Source organism: Rousettus aegyptiacus, unplaced genomic scaffold (genome assembly GCF_014176215.1).
Source record: "Rousettus aegyptiacus isolate mRouAeg1 unplaced genomic scaffold, mRouAeg1.p scaffold_m13_p_10, whole genome shotgun sequence".
Lineage (NCBI taxonomy): Eukaryota > Metazoa > Chordata > Mammalia > Chiroptera > Pteropodidae > Rousettus > Rousettus aegyptiacus.
In genome coordinates, this window is record NW_023416285.1 from 32,904,883 (window position 1) to 32,923,776 (window position 18,894).

At 34.4% G+C, this 18,894-nt stretch overlaps 1 protein-coding gene across 1 annotated transcript in view; it reads left to right on the forward strand.

The window, feature by feature from the left end:
• Positions 1-9,863: 9,863 nt before the first annotated feature.
• The window catches only part of STPG2 (sperm tail PG-rich repeat containing 2), a 250,177-nt gene continuing 241,146 nt past the window's right edge, over positions 9,864-18,894 (forward strand). Inside the window, exons 1-2 of the mRNA XM_036227683.1 lie at positions 9,864-10,269; positions 17,466-17,578. Coding sequence (XP_036083576.1) covers positions 10,161-10,269; positions 17,466-17,578 — 222 coding nt within the window. The 5' untranslated portion in view covers positions 9,864-10,160. The remainder of the gene's footprint in view (positions 10,270-17,465; positions 17,579-18,894) is intronic.

Below are 18,894 nucleotides of genomic sequence, written 5' to 3' on the forward strand. Positions count from 1 at the left end.
GCTTTTCTCTCATGTAGAGTAACCATTAAAATGGTTTTAATTACCTGACTTTAAAATCTCTATATTAAACCTTGATCTCTCCTATATTCATTATACATAATTAATTAGACACAAATACCCAAGTATTGCTGATGTTTGGTGTTTCATACTATGAAAATAAAGCATCACTTTTGTTGAACAAACTTTAAATTTCTCAACCATATGCATTGGTTTTAGGTAGACAATTTTCATGTCATTACAGAGATAGCGTCCATATAATATTATTTTAATTTTTTCCTATTTTGTTAGATATGTAGATTAAAAAGGGAAGAAATTCAGATAATTTCTAAAATATGAGAAATTGAACAAGCATACAACTGCACCTGAATATATGTTATTTCGAATCTCATTTCAATGTTCAATGTTCTTTTACCTAATGCTGTGTCTCTAGAGATAACTATACTATAGATGCTCCTCAAATTAAGCTTGGGGTTATGTCTCAATAAAACTACCATAAGTTGAAAAGGTAAGTTGAAAATGTATTTAATATATCTAACCTACCAAACATCATAGCTTAGCCTAGCCTGCCTTAAATGTGCTCAGGACACCTATTAGCTTATAGTTGGGCAATAATCTTGAGTTTCATCTTCTCACCAGAAGCAGGAGAAACACATGAGCATTTTGTATACATAAAGGGATATGAAAACAGAAAACACAAAACTCTAACAACATAGTACACTGCAGAGTATCGGTTGTTTACCCTCATGATTGTATGACCAACTGAGCCCTGTGGCTTGCTGCTACTGCCTAGCATCATGAGTATCGTACTGCCTATCGTTAGCCCAGAAAAAGATCAAAATTCAAAGTACAGTTTCTACTGAATGCATATCGCTTTAGCACCATTGTAAAGTCAAAAACTCATAAATCAAACAATTGGAAATAGTGGACTGTATATCGTTTTACATCAAGAAGTCTATCAGTTAAAATATTTTGTCTGTAACATAGAAACGCTTACTCAAACCAGTTTAAACAATAAAGGAATTTATGATGTCACATATCAGTAATTGCAGAGGTACAGAAGACTCCAGGATTAGTCTTTTTAGTGGCATGAAGACCTAGGTTTGCTCCATCGTCTACTATGCTTATGTTCTATACATTATTACCAAGTGGGGTTATTCTGTGATTGTTGGGGTGATTTATTTTTAAGAATGCCATCAACATAATCATATATATCTACATGTGAGCTGTTTCCATTAGGTCCAGACACAGAAACATCCAAGGAAAGAAGAGATGCCATTTTGTCCTGTGGCTCTTTCATAGAAGTAAAATTTCCTCAGAACCAAATTACTGTCATAACGAATCATCATAAGTCAAGTAGCTTATAGCACCACCCACTTATTATCTCACAGTTCTATACGACAGAAGTCTGGCCTCTACTGGGTCCTCAGGTGTGGGCTTCACAAGGCTAAAATCAAAGTGTAGGCTGGATTGGTCTTCTATCTGAAGGCTCTGAGGAAGAATCCACTTTCAAGCTCATTTAAGTTGTTTGAAAAATCCAGTTCCCTGTGGTTGTTAGACTGAGGTCCCTGTTTCCTTGATGGCTCTCAACTGGTGGTTGATCTCAGCTCCTTGGGGCTGACTACATTCCTCATCGAGGAGTTCCCTTGGATACTTCTCCTGTTTCTATTCTCTCTAATTTTGCTTTCTGCCATCAGTTGAAGAAACATCTCTGCTTTTAAGGGCAATGTGATTAGATTAGGTCCACCCAGATTAACTTCCCTATTTTAAGACCAACCATGCTAAATAACATAACATAATCATGAGGGTAATATCTCATCATACTTATAGGTTTCAGGGATTAGGGTGGGACATCTTTGGGGGATATTTTAGAAATATGGCTACAACAGCCACAGTTGTGTGACACACTCTTTCCTGAACTAATCTTTGTCAAGGGGAATGAATTACTATAATTTGCTCAGAAAGTCTTCTTGGATGGAATGAATACTTTGAAGTATAAAACAGTATCCATTCTATACCCATGTTACAATACTTCTCTTGAAGAGTACCAAATAGGTTTATGTGTTCTCTCTCCAACACACACACACACACACACACACACACACACACACACACGCGCGCACACACACACGCACACGCACACTTTTTTTTATTACAAAGAACATAATCATCTTGTTAGTTCTCTATTTTCCTCCTTATTTTTCATAATGCATTGTACATGTTGGTTAAGATATGTATTAAACATTATTTTTGAGGAGGGGAAAAAAGACTTTTTGAAGTGAAGGCTAGAATTTAAAAAAAAACCCTATTATTGTGAACTATCTTAAAAAGAGACAGCTGATTGACATGTTGAGCTGATGGATCAAATACAGAGTTTCTTACAAATCCTCATGTAAAATATATAGCAAAATTATGGTAAATCACGGAGCTGATATTGTTTTGGCTGTTATAAATAAGTTACCGTAGATATCTGGGAACAACTTTCTGTAAGAATTCACTGCCTACTTAGCATTACCATCAACGACCTCTCTATTGACTTTAACTATCAAAAATCTCTAGTATTACTTAAGAATCCTTCTCCAGGAATTGTCTACCTTCTCTCACTCCCTTAGCCCATCTACCACCCTGATTTATCTAGTTTGTTGGAAAGTGAGGGCAGTCTGTATAGCATGTCACTCCATTAATACATAGTGTAGCTTGGGACAGTCTAGCTAACAAGTAGATGTCATTTTATCTACTCCCTTCTACACATGTGGCCCTCCAGAAAGCTGTTCCCTTTGCCCAAGATGATGACTTTCCTCTAAAGAGGAAGACTTTTCATTAGGCAAGAGTACCTAAGTTGAGACATTTTCCTATTAAAATCTCTTAAACAAGAATCTATCACAGTTGATTGCATATCTGGCAGGAATGTTTACTATATAATTAGGCAAGACTTCTTCAAGAGCCCAAGCCAGGTTTGGAAGATGGTCCAGGTGAGGTGCACATTCTGTTTGTTTGGTTGTGCTTGTCTTGGATGTCAAGATATAGCTAAAGAATGATAAATTTTGTGACTATAAATAATTCCAGAAAATTAAGTGATTTTGAAAACATTGGATAGATCTGGAACTTTTGCTATAAATATGATATTTTTAGCAAATAAAAAGGTCAATTGGATGCTAATCAGATAGACCTTAATCATTTCCTATTGTTTCTAGATCAATATTTCCCCCCTGGTTTTACATATGAGAAAACTAAGGTTCTAATTGTGTACTGTTAGCTTAAGGCAAGCAGAGATATAAGAAAAATTCAGATTTTTAAATTTTTAGTCTGTCTAGTTACCGCATTCATTCATAGTAAATGGAATCACTGGTCTACTTTATTATATTATAGTTTTATTATGTATTAGTAATACTATATGTTAAATTGATATATATTAATATTTAATGTCTATAAGTATTTGATATATCAATTTTCTTTGGGTTACTTAAATTACTCATCAAACGCTGGAATTCTGGTTGTGTTCATAAATATGAACATAAAACATAATATATTAGCAATATTATATTCTCAAGAATCTTTTTCTTTATTGTTATATAGATTTCCTGTTGTATTTTAAGTGTAACTATAAAGACAAATTATTTTATTTGTGACTTCATAGGAGGATGAATGCCTTTATTAGCATAAATTGGTGAAATTGTGCCATCTAGTGCCCTTTAATGAAAAAAAATTGTATTTTAAGAAAGATTTTTCAGTTCCCAGAATCGAAAATGTTACAGATTAAACTATATTTCCAGCTTCTAAATATTAAAGAGAAGACATATGAGTACATAAATGAAAATAAAGTTAGAATGCATGTTATTCGAAGAGTGTACTCCAGGCACAGAAGAAAATTTTAGCCAATCCCTAAAAAGACAATTCTCCATTTCCCCCGCTGCCAGCCCCTGGCAGCCACCATTCTACTTTCTGTTCCTATAAACTTGACTACTTTACATAACTCATATATGTGGCATCATAACAGTATTTGTCTTTTTGTGAGTGGCTAATCTCACTTAATGTCCTCATTTCACCCATGTTGCAACATGCGACAGGATTTCCTTTTTACGGTTGAATAATATTTAAAGTAATTTTAAAAAGTTCTTAGATTGTAGTCGAAAGACTTATTTAATCAACATGAACTATAAATCAATTTAACATGGTCTACATATATAATAGAAATAACAATGTTGAGATAGAATTCTGACAATTGAGAATTCTTTAAAACTGTAATATTATCGAAGTAGAAAATTATCTTACATTTACAACATATATATATATATACACATACATACATACACATATACACAGACAGACACAAATAGTGACCTCTTAGCCATAAGAAAACCTAGTTTATAAAAAAAACAGTTGGATTCAAGTTTTGTTTTAGAGGTATTTACAATTTACATCTGTCATTGACAAGTCAAGTTCCAAATGACATTCTTTCTTTTAAAGTAAGAGCAGCCATATTTAATCCCTCAAAGAATTGGGTGGACACCTAAATAACATAATAGGTGGATCTGTTTATCTCTATCCCCTTTTGGAAGTCTTGAGAGACCAATTAAATATTTTCCATTTATTCTGCCTAATTCTATAGTTGACTTTTTCTAATTGTGTGTACAAAAGATTATTTTAGAAGTTTCAAAAGATCCTCATTTTAGCCATATTAGTATTAATGGGAGGCTGACTGTTCTGCATTGTTGGACTCAGAAAAACAACTTTGCTTAGTTATCTCGACCCTTATCCACCTTGAGGATTTACTAAGAACAGCTCAAATAATGTCATGGCCTGCTACTTAAAGCAAGGATACCCAGAATTCCAAGAGAAAACTCACCCAAATTTAACCAATGTGAAGCAGGGAGCCGGTGCAGCACAATGCTTTTAGCTAGCACTGGGTCTGGGTCTGCAGGGTGGTCCTGGGTGGGCTTCTTCTGAATCCTGCCATACTATGCTAAGTAAATGGAGATGTAAGAAATGTCCAAACCTGTAGAGAATTTTTATGAGTTTACTTGAGCCAAAACTGACAACAATTGCCAGGAAGCAAGATGTTAATTCCACAAACATTTAAAAATATACTCTTTAAGTTGTACTATGCTAAATGAGGTAAGGAATTACAAAGGGATGTTCTCTAGAGTTTAGCATTCATAGATATGAAGTTAAGGGAGGACATTTTCAGGCAGAGATAAAGTCTTAAACAAAAGTAGAGATGAAAAGGGCAAAGTTTGGTTGACCAATACACAGCTTGTGTGAATGGGGAATATTGGAGATACAGGAATTGAAAGGTAGATTAGTTTGTTTGAAACACCCGATGTCATTTTTTTTCAGGAAATAATAGATTTCTGGGCAGGAGAGTGACATTTTCAAAATCATACTTAGAAAAATTAACCTAATTGCACTGTGTGGAATAAATCATAACAAATTAAAAAAGAAATTCCAGTTGAGATATTAGAGCAGACTAAATCAACAGTTGAGAGCATCAACAAAATGACAGTAAGAATGAGATGAGGGGGTAGATTTCAGAAAGATCACAGAGGTGGAAACAATAAAATTTGGCAGCTGTTTGGATGTGGGAGCACAAAGAATTGAAGTAGTCTAAGATTTCAAGTCTTATGCATGGGAAGATATTGCTTTTCTGAACAGAAATAGGACATTAGGAGGATGATTGCGCTTTCAGAAAAAAATGAATTCAGTTTGGGAATACTTAATTTGAAGTGTTGGTGGAGTGTTTATATTAATTTAAGTGTTAAGCAGACACTTAGAAATCCATGAATCTCAGAGAGGATACATGATTTATGAGAATGGATGAAATTACTGTGGGAGGAGAGAAGAAGATGGGAAAAGAAAGAAAAACGAGAAAGAAACAAAAATTAGAAGGTATAGCAGGTGCTGTCAGAAATTATAATGAGAACCTGGAGAGATGGGTACCGTAGAAACCAGAGAGGATTTCCCAAAATGGTGATTGTGGAAGAAACTGAGGTGCTTTTCTTTAAACTGACTCCCTTTTCTTTACTAATAGAATCTGGTAACCAAAAATGGGCTTCATTTCCTTGCCTTCTTTAAAACTGTGTGTGCTTATTGACATAGTTTGGGCCGAAGAAATGTATGCATATATTTTGTGTGTTACTTCCAGGCAGTCTTTACGAAAGGGAGAAGGACATTTATTTTCCCTTCATGCTGTCTACCATGGCTGGAACTCCAGCAGATAATTTTTAGACCATGAGGTGATCTAAGGAATAGAAGCCACAGATCAGGATCTGGAAGAGCATGATAGAGCTTTCTGGTTCCCTGCCATCAAGGAGCCACCATGCCACCTCTGAAAGACTACCTCTAGAGGTTCTTTCTTAGATGCATAAATAAAGATGCAGCCAAGCTCAAATAAAAATTGAGAACAAAAATCAATGGATGTGAGCATAGAAGAGTTGGGGGGCATTTCCCTCACAGTAGATATGAAAACAAGTTCTAGAGTTAAACTCATTAGCTTTAAATTAAGATCCATCATTCATTAATTATGTAACATTAGACAAGAAATTTAATAGCTGTGAGTCTCAGGATGTTAATAGATAGAGATGGTAATAGAATCTACTTTATGGATTATGTGAGAAATGATTTAGATTATTCATGTAAAGTGCTTCACACAGTGCTGGCACATAGTAGGTGCTCAATAAATATAAGTGAAAAAAATCAGGTGATCAGTGATAATATGGTATAATTTTTAAAACACATTTAATGAAATTTGTTGGTTTCGATCATATTAATTCTGCAGTTTAGAGAAACATAAATTTATATTAAACAAAATACTGAATGAAAAATATACTTTGTGAGCTTCAAATTATTGTATAAAATAAATTTTTACTATTTTAACTTGAATGCATATCCCTTTACAATGTGACCTCTAATAACACTGAAAAGATATACTTAATTGATTTTGATACATGCTAAATGATTTATTACAATAAATTTATTTTTATTTCTACTAAAAGCACAATGGAAAACCAGTAAGTCATAATGGGTTGAAGAAATTAGTTTAAAAAACAATTCAATACATTATAATGTTTATAAGGTATATAATGTTATTTAAGGCTCAATTACTACCGCTAATGCTATTCTTCAGATATGATCTGTAGTTATCCACATAATCATTGAAGTGATATAAAGAAAAATTGGTAATCCTTCACTACAGCTACCATATTCAATAAAGAATCAATTTGACTTATTCAAGCTTTATTTTAAAGTTTATTTTAGTGGGAGCCAGCATGGAGAAATGGAAAGAAACCAAATTTTGTAGTCAAATAAATCTTAGTTAAAAAAAAAAAAAAGGATAGGTTCCATCTCTTACTATGTGAATGGTAACATTATGTAACCACATTAAAACTAGCATTAAACAGTATTAAAACTATTTTGCAGGAGTCGTGAAATGTTAAACCAAGTTATTTTGTGTTCACAAACACACTCATTTTAAGCTTTTCAAGAAATATTAACCACAATGAGATGTGGTAAAATATTCAATATTACCATAATGAAAAATATTTACTGTTCTCATTGCAAAATATTTTCCAATTCTGAAATACTGTGTATAATTTGATTACTGAATCTTAAGAGCTGGGAAAGGTGGAGAGAACAGCCACAGTGATAAAACAAATAAAGAATATTCATACCAAAAACTTTTCGAAGAAAGGCTTTTTGTTAAGAATGCAGAATTCTGAGAGACCAAGTATTACAAAATTTGAAGAACGTAGAGATTGTACCTCAGTGGTGTGATATTTATATAGGATCTGTCCACAAGACCCAAAGTCCTGCCATTGATCAAATGCCTCTCTCTGTGAGGCAGGCAAAAATAAACACTGTATTCTCTCGGCTGGTACAAAAGTCTTAAGGTCACAAACTCCCCTTTAGAGATCAGTAAATGAGCTAAGGTAGATTCTATGAAGAATTCCTTTTGTCTAAGTTAGATTAGGCTTGATGGGCAAAAATCAAATCAGACAGAAAACAGATAAAACCTGATTTATCACTTCCATTTCTGATCTCAAGAGTAATCTAGGCTGGTACAAAAATGAAGTAACATAACAGAAAGAGGGTGGGAGAGTCTGTGCCAGTGCCTACAGAAAAGATGGCCTAGACCTGAATTTGCTTTTTGGGTTTATATTTTTGTTTAAGTTAAGGGCCAATGATATCCTTAAGGAATGTCCAATAGGAGGCTAATTTACAAGCATCGTTGGATCATCCTCCACAGCATCTACATTCTTCATTTACCTCTGTAACTCTTTTCTTCATACTATTGCATAAAACCTAATAGTAAACATATTCTAGATCTCAATAGGTATCTATGGCAGCTTGAGAAAATAAAGCTTAAATTACTTTGACAGAATTATGAAGTTTCTGCAAAAAGGCAAGACTTGAAGTCAGTAAGAAGGGAACACTAATCAATATCTAATTTCTTAGTAGGAAGAGTAGTTTTCCAAAGTTCTGCAATATTTCTTTTCTCATCATTTTATACATCTCTCTTGTCACCTCTTGTTATGGATTACATGTCTCTCCATTAAACAAAGAATGGCTGAGGTTGTGGGGACTTTATTATACCTTTGTATCCTCATAACCTACTAGGGTGCTGAACCTAAAGCATATGCCTATAAGTGTTTTTTAAGTGAATAAACAATTATTCAGCTAGCTACTGAGCAAGGGAAAAAAGATATTACAGATATAGTCTTGAGAAACACATATATAGCCTTGTATGGATAGCATTCTAACATATATGGAACAATTGAGCCACAATTAATGACCCACAGAATTGAGTATCAAATCCTGTTCTAGAGCAGAGGTCCCCAACCCCTGGGCTGTGGACAGGTACCAGTCTGTGGCCTGTTAGAAAGTGGGCTGCACAGCAGGAGGTGAGCCACAGGCAAGGGAATAGCTCCCTGGCACTAGCATCACCTCCTCAGCTCCACCTGAGATCATCAGGCATCAGATTCTCATAGGAGCTCCAGTCCCTGGTGCCAAAAAAGGTGGAGGACTGCTATTTTAGACTAGAAATACCACAAAAAATTATAGTAGGGACACTTCAAAGTATTGTACCTCATTTTGGGCAAGGCAATGGTCAAGCGAGAATTTGTTTACATCCTTAAAAAGATAAGAATCTCTATAAGATTCTTGTTGAAAAAGCCTGAGACAACTCTGAGGCGGATTCTGACACATACTCCTTTAAGACCTTTGCAGAAGCCAGGTTCAGGTTGGTTTGCCTAAGGTTAAGAGACCCATTGCTTTAGTGTGGTGGGCTGGGCTTTCTCAGTGCCTTCGCTGGGCTTCATAAACAGTGATGAATCAATGTGGCTGTTCCCTGGCATCTGCAACAAAACGGCTGTCAGTTACCTGCACCTGCAGTAATTGCTTTGCTCGATGAGCTTCTCGTCTCTTCCCTCGGTTCCCTGTTTCTTGTCACCAGCTCATCCTGGTTTTTTTTTAGTACGCTTAAGATTATTTTGCAGATAAAGTCAAAGGTGCTTTTTCTCTGAGTGCGCATATAGCTGTAGTAGGAGTGGGGGGGGGGGTGAGCTTGCAGAACTCAGGCTCTGCTTGCGCTAATGCTTTTCTTTGCTTTCACAGTTCTTGGTAGTGTCTTCCCAGTCGCCCTAGTTCATTCACTGGAGCCAAGTTAGCCCTAACACCTTTAATACGTTTTCTTGAATTTTTTTCTGACGAATCCAGGACCTAAAGCAGGTGGCACACTTTAGAGAGCGCGGGGCGGAGCAAGCGGGAAGGCTCACGGCTCAGAGCGCATGCTCCGAGGGCTCGGCACAGAAAGAGTACCTGTCTCTCTCCCGGAAACTTCCGGGGCGGAGAGAAGTGGGCGGAGTCAGAGCCGGAAGCATAGGGTCGGGCGCCTATTTCTTAATCTCCTTTGTGGGAGGGACGCAACAGCTCTCGGGTGGTGAACGTATGGTTACGTGGGATATTTTACCTCTGGTCGCGCTCCCTTTCACTCTAGCGCAGTACATCTGACCCCCCTGAGCAGGTGGGGAGGTAGCGCCTACGCTAGTTCCTCTATATACGAAAGTTCTGCCCACGTCTCCAGGTTGTCGCTTTCGTTTCGCTTCATACCTCCACTAGCCGCTTTGATTTTATACCTTTTCAGCCGCCCCATAGCCCCTCCCGCCATCATGTATGATAGGGCTCCTCGCTTGCTCAGATTGGCTGAAGGTGGCAGCACTGAGGATCATGTGGGTCCTGGATCTTACCAGGTACCTTTCCTGAAGCAGCAGGCAACAGGTAAGATGTAACAAAAGGCAAACCTGGGACAGACACCTCACTTTCATCCTGCTCCGTTTATGTGCCTGTGACTTAAACATAGTAGTACCACTTCATAAGTATAACAAAACATGAAGTAGGCTGAAAAATAATTATCCTTATTTTACAAGGTCAGAAAACACATGGCTAGATAGTTTCCTTTGTACAGATTCACTGGCCCTGTTGACTATATGAGTTTCCAAATCTTCTGTGCTTCTTACCGTCTACTGTCTATTTTCATCGTAATCTTGTCTGCTACACACTTCCCACCACTAGCCAGAGACATGTATTTACTAACATGTAACTTTTATATTTCAATTTTTTGCAATGTCATTTAAAGATACAGTCCCATGTATTTTTTTCAGATAGATGCCTCTTATCTGACCAAACCCAGGTTCTTTTTGAACATACTTAATGAGGGCCTTTTTATCCTACCTTCTGTAAAAAAAAATTATATATATATATTCTTGAGAGGTAGAGTGGAAATGGATAATATAAATAATTATTCCTCATTTATCTGCAATTAGTGACTTAGGGAAAATTTAATACCTACTTCCAATTTGCTTTCTGCTTTTCTTAATCTGATGATTTTGTGAAGTTTAATACCATTCAAATTATAGTTCTTCCCTTGTTAACCTGTATTTTCCCTATTCCTACACTATGTATTTCCAAACAAATGCCAGGATCCATTACTGTGTTGACCTGACCTGATTAAGGTTTAGGTTGATATAAGTTTCTTTGGGTGGAGTACAAATTTGTCATTTGTTATCGTTTTAATCTTGAATTTTACTGCTTTTCAACATCTGATATAAATATCAGTATTCTTGGAGCTTATTGTCTGTCTTTAATGCAGTTGAATTGTGAACACTAACTCTCTAATAATTTATTAGCCACCAATGACCACCCAAAATGCTTACACCTATGATACTTTTCAATCCTAATTTTATTGTGACACAACTGACCACTTTATTCTTAGAAATATTTCCTCCCTTAGTATCTGTAACATCATCATTTTTTCCTGGTTCTTTTTCTAACTTGGGAGCAGTGCCTGATATATGGTTAGGACCTAATAAACATTTGTTAAATGCTAAATCAGGGAATCATTTCCTTCCCCCACCCCACCCCCCACCTCTTCATAGTCTTCTTTAAAAGTTTTAATTTTTCTAAACACCTTTTTAATGTTTATATACTGTACTTTCCATCTTTTGCTTGTTGCTTTTTTTCATGTATACTTTCTTATTCAAATCCATAGCTTCAGCTACTATCTATATTCTGATTTTGATGACTCCCAGAAGAACGTCTTTAGAGATATAGGTAATTTATATATCTAAGTTGAACTTTCTTCTGATCTTAAATCCTCTGCATTGCCAGTTACTTTTTTGGACATTTCCACATGGCATTTCAAATTCCAAGTGTCTTAATTCATTATTTTCCCCACTATTACTGGCCCCTTTGAAAAAATTCCCTATCAATCAATTATAAACTTTAAGTTTTGGAATTATTCTAGAGTCCTTTTTCTCCGACTGACCACTCCCATTGATATTTAAGACCTATTGATTTTGTCTTCTCATTATCTTAAATTATCCTCTCTCTTAATTTACCTGCCCTTGTCTTAGTTCAGGCCTCACTGTTTCTCTTGTGAAATAAACCAATAAAATATTACTGGTTTCTCTCTAGTCTCCAACCCAACTTCTATCTTATGGCTAACGTGATCTTTCTAAGATATAATTATATTATTTGTCTAAAAAATTTCCTTTTAACACTAAGGTTAAAATCTGAACTCCTTGACATGGTGCATAAGATCCTTCATGATCTGATCCCTGACCTGTTCTCCTGCTTTACCTGGTCTTTCCAGGCACCCACACCTTCATCAAGACTTAACCTACATATCAGCAATTCTGACTGCATTTTCAGTAAGTTCATGCTTAACTACCTCCATACCTTTGTATCCCCTGATATCTTTGCCCAGTATACTCTCTTTCTTTCTCACCTGGCTAATTCCTACTTATTCTTTGAGACTCAAGTAAAGTGAAGTTAGTTGTTCTCTGTTCTTTCTCAAGTCTTTCTTCTTTGACTTCTTAATGACTTTCATAGCACTCTGATACTATATTGTAATTATCTGTTAATTTATCTGGCTGCCACACTAAAATGTGAGTTTCTCGAGGGCAGTAACCAGGCTCTTTATTATTCTCAGTTTTTAGTTCAATGCCATAAAAGATTGAAAAAAAAAAAACCCCAATAATTCTTGAAATAAAGTTAAAAAAATTTAAGAAGTGACACATAGCAGAATAAAAACTTATAACATGACTTATATGAACTCTGCTTAGAGAGCAGTAGATAGAATGTTGCAAGACCCTTCCATGACTATTTTATAGAATTGTGATTTGTTGAACTATGAAGGAAACTGGGAAATTCCGTTCTTGAGAACTTTGAGCAGCTGCATCCCATGGATCCCAGTTTTAGCAATACTCAGAGATAACATGCTGATAATTGATAGAAGGTACTGGTGTCTCTAGTCATTTCTCTACTGATTCTCTTCAAGATAGTTTAAAAGTAGCTTATTTAATTCCTAAAAATATTTTACCTTCCCTTAAACATCAGTAACACACTAGACTATGCAGAGGTATACACAGTTATTTCATTTAAGGGTCAGGTAGATTTTATAGAGTATAATGTAGGAAGAGCAGATGTTGGGACTTTATATAACTCAATTGTTGAATTATGCAAGAGGAGAGGACCTTAGAGTCTTAGATCTTCAAAAGAAAGAAGCAAGTACTCTTTATTGCTGGCCTTTGTCTTCCCTAATACCACTCTTCCCTTTTTGTCTTCATATTTTTTTCAGGAAATTCTTTCCACCCTAATTTGAAAACTTTATTGCCTTGACTTTTGGCCATTTTATCAGGAAGACGCTTTTCTACCCAGGATTTGCAACCTGAAAGAGACAATATGAACTTCTCTGGTTTCATGAGTGGGAGAAATAATAGATATTCCAATCTAGATTAGTGAGAGCAGTTTCTGATAGTCTCATTTATCTGAGAAGCAAGCAAGTCTTATCTCATCAGAGCAAGTTTTCCCCAGGGACAATCAGTCTGGTAAAATATGATAAAAACATGATCCTTTTAATAATGTGCTACTGGCATTATTGTGCTGAGAAATATTTCATTGTTTTTGAGCTTGATTTACATAAATGGAATGTCACATAAGCTGTATATTTGTTATCTATATTGGTTCTGCGTTAGTTATTTCTAAGCTCAGTGACAGAAGCTCCGAAATATTTTTTTTTTTTTCCATATTTCCTCTTTTGGGAGCGATAAGCTTTATCCGCCACAGAAGTATGAGCTGTCTGTGGTCTTGTACTCATGCCTATGTGCTTATGCCAACACTAATGATTTTATCTCATTAGCCAGTCAGAATTTAGGGACACAACCTCAGGGAATGCAATCTATATTTATGTTTAAAAAACAATATGTATGTGATTGCTTGATATGTTGATGTTTCTGAGATGAGTATGTTTTAAACATCTAGTTATTGCTTTTTTGTGAAGAATGCTCTTTTTTGTTGTTTTGGGCTGTAGTGGCTGTGGAACTTATCTTTTAATCACGTGCTGCCCACCTTCTTGGGATGGACTGAGATTTATTGCTTCATCCCAATTTGATTTATCTCCTGCTGTTGGCACCTCAAACTCAATATATCCCAAACTGAATTTATTTATTTATTCTCAAATCTTTTCCCCTTTTATATTCTTAATTTCTTCTTTCTACCCCGTGGTTAGTTTATCATTTGTAGTTGGCACTTTACATGTCGATATGGCCTTATTTCTGAAATAAAACTTTTATCTTACAGTCCACCAACCTAAGTTCCCCAGAACGCTCTTCTATATTTTATACCTTAATTTAGCAGCACTCTTTGTAGTGTAATTATTTGTCTGTTTGTCTGGTTGTCCCACTATTTGAGGTCACGATTTTAGCTTATTCATTATTGTACCCTCACTGCCTCTCTCTGACACATAATAAAGCATTCAGTATTATTGAATGAATAACTAAAGGTGTAGTTTAGAATATCATGTATTAATTCTGTATTTAATGTTTAATATGCAAAGCATATTGCTACGGTGACCTACCATCCTGGTTTATCTGGGAATGTCCTGGCTTTAGCACTAAAAGTCCTGTTTCCTAGGCAAATTAGGACAATATGTCACCCTATCTATAAATATTAGTTAGGTATACGGTTATGAATAAAACAGAAAAATCCCTTTTCTCATGTTGCTTATCAGTATAAACATTTTCTTGTGGTTTTACTTGAGCTTAATATTTTATACTAGCTTTTTAGCCTATTGATGAAAGAGACTAATTTTGGAAAACTTCAATGAAGATTTTATGAGTACTGGCTTTCTTGCATACATGGGGCTATTGTGTAGTTTGTCTTTTCCATTTTTATTTAAATTTAAATATTTTGCAATTAATTTTACATTTGTTTAGAGATTCAGTTAGAATCTCTGCCATGTTCTGATGGCAGCAGTTCAAGACTAGCTTTCTTGGTTCTCATATCTATATTATAAAACTTCACTGTTTATAAACCTAAATAAAAAAAAATATATACCTTTAATTGTGAGGTGAAATATTTATGCAGAAAATTGCATAAAATATAAATTTATGGATTAAAAAGTGAATATTCAAGTCAAGAAATATTTCCAAATTTTTCTTTTCAATCATAACTCTATCCTCTTCCCCTGTGGGTAAGCACTATTTTGATATTTATGGATCACTTCCTTGCTTTTTAGTGAATTATTAAATCCTCTTGATGAAATGACCCCTTTATCTTAATGAAATGTCTCTCTTATTCCTGGTATTCCTTGTTCTAAAATCTTCTTTGTTTAATTTTAATATGGTCACAACAGCTTTCTTTGATTCATGGATGCATGGTAAATCTTTTTTGTCCTTTTATTTTTAACCACTGTATCCTTTTGTTTAAGAGGGTTTCCTGTAGATGGCATAAAATAGGGTCTTGCTTTTTTATCTAATCTGACAATTTCTGACTTTTAATTGGGGTGTTTAGAACTTGTCCATTTAACTTAATTATCAATATTGTTGTGTTTACTCTCTTTCTGTTTGTTTTCTATTTATCTCATCTGTTCTTTGTTTCTCTTTTCTTCTTTCCCCGCCTTCATCCAATGAGTTGAATTTTTTGTTTAAAGGGTTTCGTCTTTATCTTCACTGTTGGTTTATTAGCTACACCTCTTTTTTTTTTTTTTTTTTAGTGGTTGCTCTAAGGTTTATAATATACATCTCTAAAATTATTATGCCACTTGACATATTATATATAAACCTTACAACAGTGTGCTTCCATTTCCTCCATCTCATCATTTTGTCCTATCGTGGCTATACATTTTACTTTTATATGTACTATAATGACACAATAAATTGAAATTATTTTTGCCTTAAACAGTCAATTATTTTTTAAAAGGATTAAGAGTCGAGAAAAAGTCTTTTATTAACCCACATAAAATTTGTTGTTAATTCCATCCAATGGTACTTTTCATTTCAGAAGTTTGATTTGGTCTTTTTCTATCTTCTCTTTATCTTATCATGTTCATCTCTCTTCTACCTTATTGAATATAAAAAGAATATTTATAATAGATACTTTAATGTTCTCATGTACTAATTCTATCTTCTCATTTCTAGATCTGCTTCTTTTCATTGAGTTTTCTCCTGTTTTTAGGACATATTTTCCTGCCTCTTGGAAGAACACCGGTAGTTTGCACTATTCACTTCACATAATCTGTAGCCTGGTTTGTGTGCGCTTATCTGTGTTTTAAAATAAATCTGTATCTTGTTCTCTGGTTGCTTACATTTATTGGTGTTCTGGATTTTTTAGCTCTACTAGACACCCTTGCCTTTTCAAAATGAACCTTGATTTCCTTTTAAGGATTTCTATTCTTGTGTGGTCTTTGTTACTATACAAAGGTGTATTTTTTTTCCTCTCCACTTTGGGACAGCCAGTTCAAACCCATCAGTCACTAAATTAACACCCAGAGTTTTAACACACCCGTGAAGCTTTTTTTAACTACCTTAGTATGGTTGAGACTGTCTCCTCTTTTTGACCTTCTGAACATTTTGGCGCTTGAGATAGTTTTCCTTATATAAAATTATTTTAGTACTTCTGTTAATATTCAATAGATTCTTGCTTTATAAGGGTAAGCTCTTTATTTTACTCACTTCTTTTAAGCTGCAATACCTAACAAATAATTCTTGATTTCAGTTGCATTTAATTCAGTGGGTCTCAAAAGAAACACATTATTTCTAGTTTTTAAAAGAACATCTTTTATTAGTAGTCAAGATTAGCAAGATTTTAAACTATTCTAATATCACTGTAAATTTTCATAGTGTATACATTTTCCTTTAGTGTTTAAGATTCTTTCAAGTTTAGAGTCCTCACTTTTATTCTTTTATTATTACTTGAATGTAGTTGCTCTGTTCTCTCCCATCTCTTCTTTAATATCTATGTGGCTAAACTATACCATTTTCTTGATACATTTGTTAGAAATTTTTATCAGTCTTTCAACAGACTAAATCTGTCTACAAAGTTTATCTACTAAGTTTGTCAAAGTTCCTGATTGCTTGTTCCAATGAAATTTGTATCTTGGATTTATTTGTAAACCTTTGTTTGGGGTCAGACAATCAAGAAATATTTACTGAGTGCCAATTATGTACCAAAGCAAGGAGACATTATTAACTGCTTGCTATAAATTCACTTTAAATTATTTCTATCTAGGTTGTCTCTACAAATTTACATATGCTGTTCTCTACAAATAACAGATACTATTCCAAAATATACAACAGTGGTTTTCTGAGAATGAAAATTTTTTATCAGCTAAATATAACTGCCATTTTCATGCCAACCTAATATACTTAGAAGAAAAAAAGACTTTTTAAAAAATTTTTCTTTAGGCACTTTCCTGTTGTTTAGTAAGTCTAGTTCTATAGGCTTTTTATTTAATATATATTAATAAAAATTCTGTTTTTATGTCAGAATTTAAAAATGCAACAACTTCTGTGGCTAGCCATTAGTCCTTATAGTCTCAACAATTGAAGTTCCTAAATGATTTTATGTATTTTGAGTGCTTTTACTCTGAAATTATTGGAATCTTATCTGCCAGTGATATGATTTTACTTTTGTAGGTGGCTATGCACCATTTCTTTCTTTGGCTGCCAGAGAAAGTACTTTTACTGTTGCTTCTAACACTGAGAATGCTGTTCCAGGTCCAGGATACTATAATGTTTCAGAAGCACAGGTAAATTTATAATAGTTATTATAATTGTTTAAGTTAATAAAAATCATGCTTTCTTCCTTTAATAGACTATCATGTCAATTGTCGTATTTTATTTTCCCTTTATATCATCTTTCTTCTTTCATTCTATGTTTTGTAATTGGAATAAGAGAAATGTGTTCAATGTTGGTTACCTGGTTGGGTGTTCTTCATTATTTTATACAACATAAAGCATTGTTACATGCTTCATAGTTCTTGAGACTCTTGAATGAGACAATAGGACTATTGAATTATTGCCCATGAAAGTTGTGCAGATTGTCAAGAAGAAATTGTAGAAGAGGAATGGAAATAGAGTGAAGGAATTGGTTTGTGTGCCATACTCTTAAGCTAGAGCTATTGCTATTTACTCATTTGTCTCCTATTCTATCTAGTCTTAAGAGTCTGCGATTAGAATCTTCTTTGGTGCATTTATGTTCAGAAACAGTGAATGTAATTTTAATATGTTCATAATCATGGATATCATCTTATACTCTTTATACATTAAATGTTGTATTTATACATAATGACTCCTAGTTGACCCTACCGGACCTTTATTTCACCTGTTGGAGGCCCAGATGAAGCCACTGATGCCTTTATTTTTGTGTTAGCCTTTCTAAGTGAATAACAGCAACCATTCTGTCAGGGGTTTTTGGTTATAAGCAATAAAATAGATTTTTTAAGAGAAATACTAGGTTTACAATAAGAGATTTACAGGAAAAGCACTTAATTGTCTCATAGACTTGAAGAATTGAACAGTCAGGTCTTAAGCAAGGAAAGGACTAAGACAATTCTAAGTATTTCATGAGTAAGAACTTTGCACCATTGAATAGAGAGCTGCCATTAGATAACTTAATTCTGTAACTTCCTTCTATTTTTTTGCGTGTGACTCCACTCAAGATTAAAATTCATAGTAGGGAGAATCTGATTGGTCCAGCTTAATTATGGACCAATACTTATAGATCCTGGGATAGGAGATCCTTTAAAACCACAAAGTATGGAGGAGGTTTGATTTCCATTACATTTCTTCCCCTGACTGCCTAGTCTCTTCTCATGCACACAACACACACACACAGTTATTCTTCCCATATATATAATTTATAAAATGCAATTATTTTATGTATAATTTTCAAATATACCTTCCCAGAAGGAGCCAAATCAATGTTTAGCTGCTGCATTCAGAGATGCAGTGCCACTACCAAAAGAATCCTGGATTTCTAGATTAAAGTCATTTCTTCTTTTGTTCTTTTACATTCCTATTTCATTGTTGTGCAGTCTATAGATTAAAATGTAAATATAACATG